Source organism: Arachis hypogaea, chromosome 8 (assembly GCF_003086295.3).
Source record: "Arachis hypogaea cultivar Tifrunner chromosome 8, arahy.Tifrunner.gnm2.J5K5, whole genome shotgun sequence".
NCBI classification, from domain to species: Eukaryota; Viridiplantae; Streptophyta; class Magnoliopsida; order Fabales; family Fabaceae; genus Arachis; species Arachis hypogaea.
In genome coordinates this window covers 10,500,278-10,511,853 of record NC_092043.1, presented here as the reverse complement: position 1 = coordinate 10,511,853, position 11,576 = coordinate 10,500,278, and the positions used below count along the sequence as shown (strand labels likewise).

The window sequence follows — 11,576 nt, the reverse complement described above, 5'->3', positions numbered from 1 at the left end:
TTAAGGGAAAAAAACGATAATTAATTAAGATCATAGTCATAAGGATAAACTATAGAGCATGCATAAATAATCAAACCACTCTATTTTGTTTTTTCTTTTCATTTTGTTTACACCACTTCCAACCCTTTCATTTTGGGTCTTGATCTTTCTGGAGGCTCATCAGGAGACATAGCCTTCCTTTTGCTAATACTATTATTATTATTATTATTATTATTATTGTTAATATTATTATTGTTGCTGATGAGATTATTTTCATTGTCTGAATCTATAGAACTATTAGCAGATTCTCCTTCTTCACTTGAATTATTATCAAGTGGTTTCAGAAAATAGGGTTGAAGCTTCTTTAAATCTTCTGACTGAAGAGGTTTCAATAGAAACTCTTCTGCCCCTCCTTCCAAGCACCTACATAATAATATCAACAATATAAAAATTTCAATTAAATGGCTATTATAATTAGTTTTAAATACTACTCTGAGAAGAAAAAATTAAAAGTTGGCAAAAGTTAGAAGGCCAATTTTTTGTTATCTATCACTTGCTGCCAAATTTTTGTGGAACTTATTTTTTATAAAAAATTTTAAATATTTAAAATTTTTATTAATTTTTATATTTTTAAAGGGAAAGAAAAGGAAACTTAAAAAATAAACATTATACATATAAAATGAAAGAAAAGGAAAAAAAAAACTTACATGGTGATTCTGGAAGGTACATTTTCTGATGACATAATCACAACTGGAACATCTTTCCAAGAAGATCCCTGCAGCAGTAAGCAATGCAATGTAATGTCAACAGATCGAGAAAGAAAGGAATAAAATAAATAAACAACAAAGAAAAAAAAAGCAAAAGCCAACTTAGATCTTGAAATCTGGAACTTTTTACTTTTCCTTTTTCTTTTTTTTCCCTCTTTTTAACTGGAATTGCAGGCTTACACTATTACTTGTTAAAAATAGAAAAAATAAAGTTATGACTTATGATGATGTAAAAAAAAAAAAACAAAACAAAATTATTTATGTACTCTGCAAATTTATGACAAGAGAAAAGAATATTATACATCCTTAACTGTTGATTCATGAGTAGGGGAATGTTTAGCTTTTTTTTTAAAAAAAAAATAAAAAATAAAAAAACCACTTCTCAGTGTCAGTGTAATTCATCAAGCAAGAAAATATATTATTTTATTTTATTTTATTTTATTTAAAAAAAAGACAGAGAGAATTTCGGGAAGATGTCGGATATAATAAGGATTGTGTGTTTGACCTTGACTCGTTTAAGTAAATCATAGCCACTCATCCCAGGCATGCAATAATCCGTCATGATCAAATTCACTTTCATTCCCTGCATTCCAACAAAATGTATGTTCAAGCTTCAACATAATTAAGTTAATTAAGTTCAAATCAATGTTCAAATATGGGTGCTGATTAAGATTATTGAAGGTTCATGATGAAGATTCTAGCCAGAACACGCAATTATATAAATGCACCTAATATATATAACTTTGATCTCTTAGATATGAATATATAACTGATAATTAAGGTATGCAAATATATACAAGGGAGAATGAATTGATGAGTATATGTGAATATGAATTCTAATCATAAAGCATTTTTTATGCCTATTATGCATGCGTGGCCTAATTAAATGAATAGAATTGAAGTTGACGTGACAATGAAAAAAAAAACTAAGAAATTGCATAGAAATAAAGTAGGTTTAATTGGTTGAAGAGAAAAATTTTATGAATGATTTTAATGCAAAAATGCATACATAAACTTTTACAAATTTAATTTTAATATACTGTTAATATAAAATTATTTTACATGTACTTTTAAGCATATAAAATAATTATATTTTATATTAATTGGATCAATGATCATCCAAAAAAATATATTATAATTGCACAATTCCATAAAATATTTTACATTGTGATAAAAATTTATAAACTCAATTTTTACCCTGAAAATACTTTCATTCCGTTTTCACCCAACCAAACATATATCCTAATTCCTAATGGTAGGTAAATTATGATAAGATTTCCTTAATGAAGTAATGAACTAGTTTTTTTTATTTTTATTATTTTTATGTGGTTCCACAACAACTCTATCTCAAATTATATATCCTACTCCTCGTGACTCAATATTGTAACAAGTTTCAAGTCCCTTCTTGTCACATTGTCAGAAATCAGAACTTCGAAACAAACATTCACGAGGAAATTAAATAATAAATAGATATAATTGCAGGTGTTTCCTAATTAGCTTGTTAAATCAATTGTTTCGTAAACGATAATAAATTGGGTATCATATCATATCTATGAATAATAACTTATATGTACGGAAACTAATTAAACACATAAAAAAGCGGGCATGAAATGAAATTTAGACTTCAACAAATTAGAGACCACTATAATATGTATATCATAAAATTAAATTCTAACATATATATGAGCTATAATGAGAAGGTAATAATTAAGGAAGAAGAATAAATTAAACCTCTTGTTGTAATGGGTGAGGAGAAGGAGAAGACTTAGAAAATGATGAAGATTCTGAAGAGGTTGATGAAGAAGAACTATTGTTATTATTATTATTTTGATGTTCATCATCATCATCAACAAGCCCAAGATATTTCAAAGCCTTGTCACCAGAGTCCACACATGTAACTGCATATATATATATATACCGTACATTAATTGATGACAACACAAATTGAATAAATCATAAAAAAGTTTTCCTCAAAATTGAAATGGCACCATATCATCAACATCCAAATTAAAAGCCAAGGAGTTAAGTAAGAACATAAAATAAATAAATAGTACCTTTGCATGAAGAATCTCTAAGGAGCCTCTCCAAGAGTTTTCTATCAATGACACTATCATCAACTGCCAAGACATGAAAATGTTGTTGTTGAATCTTTGTAGTATCAACAAGCTCCATCTCTTCTTCTTGTTGATCTATCTATGTATAATGTTGTATGTTGTCTCTTGCAATATCTCTCTATGTATCTATATATGTAATTCAGAGAGAGAGAGAGAGAGAGAGAGAGAGAGAGAGAGAGAGAGAGAGAGAGAGAGAGAGAGAGAGAGAGAGAGAGAGAGAGAGAGAGAGAGAGAGAGAGAGAGAGAGAAACGTGATGAATGAGAATGAGAATGGAGAAAATGAAATGAGAGGTGGAATGTAATTATCCCGTGAGCCTCTTTTTCCTTTTATTATATAATAATAATAATAATAATAATAATATTGATGTATGAGAGAGAATGAAATGAGAGTGAAGAATCGTACTGTGTTGGAATAGTGAGAGTGTTGTTTTTATGTGCGATTCAATGCTAAGATCTTCTCCTTAGATTCTCTCTCTCTCTTTTAATTTGGATCTCATTCATTCCAACCAAATTAAATCACAATTAAAAAATAATATAATATAATATGAGAAAGAAAAAAAAAACTAAAAATTGCACCATTTTAGCAATAATAAAACGGGTCTAAAGTAATCTTTTCTAACAAAGTATCAACGAAGAAAAAGTTTAAATATAATATTTTTTCACTACAAGAAAAAAGAGTTATTTTAATACTTTATTTTTTAATACTATAATTAAATGACAAAATTAATATATATTTTTGACAAATATCACAAATATAAAATTTTCTATATTTTTTTATGAATAATTTGATCGTAGAAAATTACTTCTCAATTTTGACACTCATTTATTTTTAATTTATTCTACTATTTCTCTTTTTTTTGGACTCAATTTTAACATCACACTGCTCTCAGTTTGGGATCATACTACTCATTCTTTATCTTCAAAATCTCAATTTATTCTTCAATTTCAATATCTCATCTTATTCTTTGTTAAAAATTTTTGTTGAGAATATTTTATGGTCAATAAGTGTCAAAATAAATAGTATTTTTGACGGTTAATAAGTATCACAGAAAATATATTTTCAAATTTTTTTAACAAATTATTTTTGACAGCTAATATTTATCAAAATAAGATTTAAATTTTTTTCACAATTACTTATATGTTAAAAATACTATTTTTGACAAAACTTTTATTAACATATTTTCATAGTTAAAATAGTGTCAAAATTTATTTTTTTAACAAATTTTAATTCTTTTTTTACACCTATAACTCTAAAAAATAATCTATATTATTGTAGTGTTTTAGGGAAGAAAAAATTAAATAAAGAGATACGGTAGTTTAGTTTCCAATCTTTTAACAGGAATTAAGTGCTGAGGATTTATTTTCTCTAAAGTAAAAATAAGATCCCAAGATCTTTGTTCCCATTCGGTCATGATGATTATGATGATGATGATGATGCAAAGATTGTTGATTTTGGGTGCGGATATGATCAAGTTTTACTAATTGTGCACAAGCACATGACTTTGAAAAATTAAAGCAACCTCCTTAACTTTTTTCTAACTAATTAAACTGCTATTAATCTTTTCAACTTGGCAGTGATTTAGTGGGGTTTATTTTCTTCACTTTCATAACTTATTTTATTAATCAATACCCTTCCTTGACCACTAGGCATTCCTTTTACTATTTAATATTTTGATTCCCTTTACTAGTAATTTGCCAATGTATGTGAAAATTAACAGTGCATTAAATCTAAATGCAAGCATTTGGTGAGATAATTAAGAAGACTTTACTCAAAATTACCTCAGCCTACCTTAGCTTAATTAGGTAGTATTTCTCTAAAGAAATGTAGGATTTGACACCTTGTTCTTATATTAGGACCATTTTCTTTTTCATCACTTTTTCTTTATGAAATATAGAGCAATATAATTTTAGATGCATGGATGGAATATAAATTAAATCAATACATGTAATGAAAAGTTTTCACTATGTTTTTTGTTGTTATATATTTTAAGTAATTCTGAACCACTTGCTAGTATAAGTATATATCATTTTGATTTTATTTTATATTACGTTTTAATTTTGATGCGCTTACAGTGTAAAGCGTTTTATATAATTATAGAATCACATTTTTTTTGGATAACTATTTACGTGATTAACATAAAATATAATTATTTTTATTATGTAACATTACGTAATTAGATACACGTATAAAATTAATTTATGCTGACACTTGCATCAAAATTAAATTATATGTTTTGTGCATTTAGCTTTTTCATATGCTCATGCCAATCAACTTGATGCGGTAATTTTTTTTCTAATTGTGACATTTCATAGTTTTTCTTTTGTTATTCTTTTCCTTGTTAGAATGATAACCTAATCTAATTAATATGGGTAGCTACTTTGCACCCAAAATTACGCAAACAACAATAACAAAATCTTTATGAAATCTCACCGAATATCACAAAAAGAGATGTGTGCTTACCTGAAATTGGACGCAATGTTGACATCGTCCTTCATGACTCATCCAAAAATTTCCTTGCAATCAATTTTCAATTTCAACTACAATAGTACGAGTAAGAAATTAAGAGTACGAATTCTAGGTAAGAGTGAATTTTATCATGCGAAATTTTTATATCTTTTGTTAACTATATATGGTGATTGAAGACGTACTTTAATTTGATGAGTGAAATAGTTAATTTAAAAATTTAAAATTTTTATATTTAAAATTATAATAAAACTATTAAAATTTAATTTTTAAACAAGCAAAATCTCTTCTTTAAGTATAATTAAATAGTTTATTTTTTATATCTTGACTAAAATTTTATACAATTATTTAATTAAATTTCATTTAAAATATTTTTTAACAGTAAATTTGAATTATTTTCTTTTTCCTGATGATATTACAATGCATAATTAGTTATATATACAAACTTTTTTTTTGTAGTGACAATGTATGAAGATTATATTTTAAATAAAAAACAATTTTTAATTTTTCTCGCAACCATTTCTCACATATTATATTTAGAACTTAGTTTTTTTTTTAAATTATTGGCAGAAAACCATACATGATTATACTATATAAAATTTTCACATTAAAAAAAATAATGCTACATGAGCACAATTTAATATTTTTATTTAATAATTAATCAATAATATTTAAAATTATTAGAAAAAAAATGATGATAGATTTCAGACTAAAAATTTTAAATTACTAACTAAAATTATTGATAAATACAAATTAAAATTATTGATTTTTTTTAAATTATCCGTAAATCTCTCTGCACTCTTACAATAATAGTTCACTTTGGGTAAACAAGTCAAATCACCAAATCCAACAAGAAGATTATAAGAATTTTGAGAAGAATTGAAGATCTACCAAGCATAGAGAAATGAAAATTGATTGGGGGACCACCATTTATACAAGAATGTTCACACAATACACATTCCATGAGTTCAAAAAATAATACCATTAATATTGAGATGATAATAAATAGTAAAGGGGACAAGAAATGAAATAAAAGCAGTGAGTTGGGACCAAAAGTTAGGGTCCCACAATGCAAATATACGAAATCTTAGGTGGGTCCAAGCAAATATAATCCTTTTGTAGGGTCCACAAAACCCATTCCTCTCTTGTGATATATAAGTAGATCTCTTCATATTTGGAATCTGTTCCCATCGAGGGTGTCCAAAGAAGAAGGTTTTTCCATTAAAGGGCTCAGTAATTTTGTTCAAAGTCCAATTTTTTCTTCTTCTTTTTCTTTATTCTTTTTTTTTTCACTTGAGTGGGGGACCCAATTGTTGTCTGCCACGTGTTATTTTCTTTTATCTGTAGACTTAATCATCGTCTGACATTGGGAACAGGGTTCTGACGTGGTGACATATGAACCGTCAGATCACATCACTATCATTCACAATCATTTTACTGCTTTTACTCTTTTTTTTCACCTTTCATGTTTTCATTTTTATTTTTAGAATTTAACTAAAGAGTGTATTAAAAGTTGATTAAGAAAATGAAAACAAAAGTATTTTAAATTTTTTATATATTCAATTCATAAATTTTACATTTGATTTATATTTCTAATTCAAATTTATTTTTAATATTCTTAAAAAATACTTTTAATATATTTGTTAACACAAATTCTTAATAGTCCGGCTAATTCAATCCTTAAATCTAACTAAATTGCGATTTCGTCTCATATATATATATATATATTTTTTTTTTCCTAATCAGTTGCATTGATAAAATTAAAAAAAATATTCACATAATTAATAATATATTTAACGATTTATAATACTATTTTTGTGAAAAAATATTTTTACGGGAATATGTATCTCAAATTAAAGGACCACTGTACTCTATTCTTTGGCAACGCACGCCACATAAAAGTATAGGATGAAATAAAATGGCAACGAAAAGTCAAAATAAATTGTAAATAAATAATGAAGGACGCAGAAAAACATTCGACTAGATGCCTAAACAAAAACGAAAAACAAACATATCTAGATTCTAGACGCCATGTACAAAACATTTAGTTGTGATTTCATCTCAATTTTTTTTTAAATATCAAGGAGATAAAAAGGATAAAACTTATTTTATTTAATATTTATTAATTATTATAATAATTAATAAATATTTTAGTCACCAAAAAAAATAAGATAAATTTTAATTATTTTTAATTTTTGGATAAAATACTAAATTGGTCATCTACATTTAGGAATAATCTTATTTTGGCCTTTAAAATTTAAAGTGTTCTATTTAAATTCAAAAAAATTTTATTTAGCTTCAAGTTAATTCCACCGTGAAGTCAAAATTAAATAATTAATGAAACTTGTACCTCTAGTCCAAATTATCGATCTTGTTCTTGTACTGCTCTTATGTATGATATTATATTAATTATTTAATTTTGACCTAATTGTGGGACTACATTGAAATTAAATAAATTTTTTTTGAATTCAAATAAAACACTTTAAACTTTAAAAATCAAAATAGAATTACGCACAAATATAAAAACCAATTTAATACTTTATTCTTTATATTTTTTTGTTATCAAATATTTTTTTATAACGATTGCATTGATCTAAGCGGTGAGAAAAAGAAAAACAAAACTAAGGACCATTTTCTTTATGTCTTCAATAATATAAATTTAATTTTAACATTTACTCAATCTCTATCTTATTCGCTAATTGTTGCCTTAAAAAATTGATTCGCTTGCTAAATTATATATATAATATTGTTTTATCGGGTCAACTTTATGATCCAAGAGGAGTTCTATTCATCATTGAGACATTGACCCTAGCTAGCTATATCAAGCTCTAGTAGAACACTTGAACAAACTAAAAATAAAACTCTTATCCCGGATCCCAATTACAACTAAAATTTGGATAGTATTTAATTAGCTATGCAAAAAATTATGTATATAATAAAAATCAATTATTAAAAATTAATTATTATATATTTATACATAAATATATATTATTTAATTTATTTTTAATATTTATTTTAAATTTAAACAAATATTTTATATCGATAATATTACGTAGTATAATTATTATATGCTCTAGTCAAAGTAGTAAAATTAGCGTGGTGCTCAATAAAACGAAGGAAGTCCGTAGTTATCATGGATCAAGAACTCAAACTTGCCATGGAGTTCGTTCATTGGCTGAATAAAGGGCCAAAAATAAGAAGCCAAATAAATATTTGCAATTTGGGGGTGTGTGTTTCTGATAAGGGCGTCAACTTGCGCTGTGTTTTGTAGTAGTAGGAAAGTGTGCCGCAGTTTCTCCACTTTATTTATAGTGCCTATTATTGTAGTTGTTTTTCCCATCAAGCTAGCACAAGTATATTTTCCTGTGGTATTTTACACTGTTAATAATGGATGGCGATGGAACAAGTATCAACAAGGCTTTGTTTGTTACTTTAATTTGTCTTATGCCTTTATCCACCGTTTAGTTATTGAACATGACGATGATATAAATAAATAGTTACAAAATATTTGTATTTCATATTTTTCAAAAATGATTAAAATATTAAGATATAATTTATTAGACACAAGTTTTTATACTTCTGAGAAAAAGTAAAGGAAGATTTGAAGTTTTATTCTTGATGAATCATAAATTTGTATATGTGTTTGTGTTGAATGAATGATTATAAAAGAAATTTTTTTACAAAATAAGTTCAATGAGTATTTATATAAGTGAGAAAATTATACTATTAGGCTAGCTTATGTAACTGTTTGTTGTTTTGCTAATTGATTTAGCGGCTAAATTAGAATCTTGATCAATCTTGATTATTGACTTAGTCTCCTCTCTATCATTCTCCCTCAAACTCAAGGACACTCTTGAAGTATGCTTGAGTTTGTCCAAGAACCGATTAAAGGAGAAAACAGATAACGGCTTAGTAAAAAGGTCTACAATTTGATCTACATTAGGTATGTGAACAATGTGGAGCTGATATTGGTTAACCAAGTCTCTCACAAAATGAATATTAAGCTCGAAATGCTTGGTTCTGATGTGCATAACGGAATTGGCAGATAATTGAACAGCACTAGCATTATCACAATAAATGGTAGATACTCCAAAATGTTGAAAACCAAGCTTAGATAAGAGATTTTGTAACCAAATAATCTCAGTTGTAGTTGCTGCCACACTCCTGTATTTAGATTCTGCACTTGAACGGCTGATTACATGTTATTTTCTACTTGACCAAGCAACCAAATTAGTGCCTAAGAAAATACAATAGCCTGAAGTGGATCTCCTATCATCAACATCAGAGGCCCAATCAGCATCTGCAAAACCAAAAAATTCGAAGATTAGTAGATGGATGAAAAAGAAGACCTTGCTCAATTGTACCAGCTAGATATCGAAGGATCCTTTTTACTGATCTCCAGTGGTTGAGCAAAGGTCTTTGCATAAATTGGCTTACCTTATTTACTAAGAATGCTATCTCAGGTCTAGTGAAGGTACAATATTGCAGAACCCTACTATAGAACGATAGTGAGTAGGATCAGAATAATATTCAGAACTATGTTTAGAGAGTTTTTTTGAAGTAATCATAGGTGTTAGGACTGACTTAGCATCAATCATGCATGACTTGTGTAACACATCTTTTATGTATTTAACTTGAGATAAATGATATGCACCAAATTTTAGTCTAGTTGCCTCAATTCCTAAAAAATTAAAAGTACCAAGAGATTTCAAAGCAAACATGCCATGTAATTTCTGCATCAATGTACTGATTTCATTTTGATTATTACCAGTCACCAGTATATCATCAACATAAACTAAAATAAAAATAATAGAAGAAGAAGTTCTTTTAGTGAATAAGAAAGGGTCTGACCTTGTTGTAGTAAAGCCAAACTTGCCTAAAGCTGCATATAATGTAATGTACCAAGCATAAGGTGCTTGTTTTAATCCATATATAGCTTTATGAAGTTTGCAAACAACGTTAGAGTCACCATTATCAAAATTTGGTGGTTGCTTCATGTATACCACTTCTTGTAATTTGTCATTTAAAAAGGCATTGTTAAAATCATATTGATTGATAAGCCAGTTCATAGAAAGAGCAAGAGTGAGAACCACTATAATAGTGACAGGTTTAACCATAGGACTGTATATCTCAGTAAAATCCAGCCCTTCAATATGATGATTCCCTAAAGCTACAAGACGAGCTTTATAGCGCATTACTGAGTCATTTGGGTTTCTTTTAATGGCATAAACCCATTTGGAACTAATCACAGTAGAATTGGGACTTGGATAAACTAGAGACCAAGTTTGCATCTGTTCTAAAGCTTGAAGTTCAGATAGCATTGCATTCTTCTAGTGTCAGTGTGAAAGCTGTAATACTTGTTTTACTGAAGTAAGAGATGTTTGTAGACATTGAGAATCAGTACTTGAGGAAGAAGTGAGTGCACTTAATGCTCTTGGTTTATAAATTCCAGACTTAGATCTAGTGATCATAGGGTGTTGATTATGAGTACTTTGGGTATGTGTAGCAGAAGGTAACAAGATTTCTTTACCTGAAATAGGAATAGAGGGTTGAGGATCACTGGTATTAGAAGGTTGAACATCATGATTATTACCAGGTTGAGGGGTAGTATCAGTATTAGAATTTGAAAGTGAGGATTGTTGATTGAAATGTTCATCGTCATTAGAGTTCAATGGATCTGCATCATAATTAATGGCCATAGAAATTGAAGCATGTACAGATAAAAGAGGGATACTTAAGAAAGTTTGAGAGAATTTATTATCAATGTAAGGAACAGAGGTAGTAGGAAATAATTGATGATAAGAAAAAGAAGTTTCATAAAAAACATGTCGAGTGATAATTTTTTTGCTAGTTTTCATTAAACATTTATACCCTTTGTAATTGGGTGCATACCTCAAAAAGACAGATAATTGTGATTTGTAAGAAAATTTTGTATTATTGTAAAGTCTTAAAAATGGATAACATGTAGAACCAAAATTTTTTAGAAAAGAGTAATCAGGGACTTGATTATGTAGTAATTCAAAAAGTGAGACATTAGAAGTATTAGGTGAAGGGAGTTTATTTATTAGATAAATAGATAACAAAAAAGCATCATCCCAATGAAGAAGTGGGATAGAAGCTCTTGCTAACATAGTCATACCAATATCTATAATGTGCCTATGTTTTCTCTCAGCCTTCCTATTTTGTTGATGGGTGTGAGGGCATGAGAATCTATGAACAATACCATGCATAGTTAAAAAAGAAGAAAATGAA

At 27.5% G+C, this 11,576-nt stretch overlaps 1 protein-coding gene across 1 annotated transcript; it reads right to left on the bottom strand.

The window, feature by feature from the left end:
* On the bottom strand, positions 1-3,169 carry LOC112706047 (two-component response regulator ARR17). Its single transcript, XM_025757136.3, has 5 exons — positions 2,801-3,169; positions 2,478-2,644; positions 1,252-1,329; positions 687-754; positions 1-402 (listed from the first exon to the last, which is right to left on the bottom strand). Exons 1-5 carry the CDS (start codon positions 2,916-2,918, stop codon positions 108-110), a joined length of 726 nt encoding a protein of 241 aa, XP_025612921.1. The 5' UTR covers positions 2,919-3,169; the 3' UTR covers positions 1-107.
* Between the last annotated feature and the right edge of the window lie 8,407 nt (positions 3,170-11,576).

Excerpts from the sequence above, each read along its gene's own strand:
- LOC112706047 (XM_025757136.3), bottom strand. The coding sequence starts at position 2,918 with ATGGAGCTTGTTGATACTACAAAGATTCAACAACAACATTTTCATGTC. Across the intron at positions 2,645-2,800 it reads TAGAGATTCTTCATGCAAAG|TTACATGTGTGGACTCTGGT; the intron begins GTACTATTTATT and ends ATATATATGCAG. Across the intron at positions 403-686 it reads GTACCTTCCAGAATCACCAT|GTGCTTGGAAGGAGGGGCAG; the intron begins GTAAGTTTTTTT and ends ATTATTATGTAG.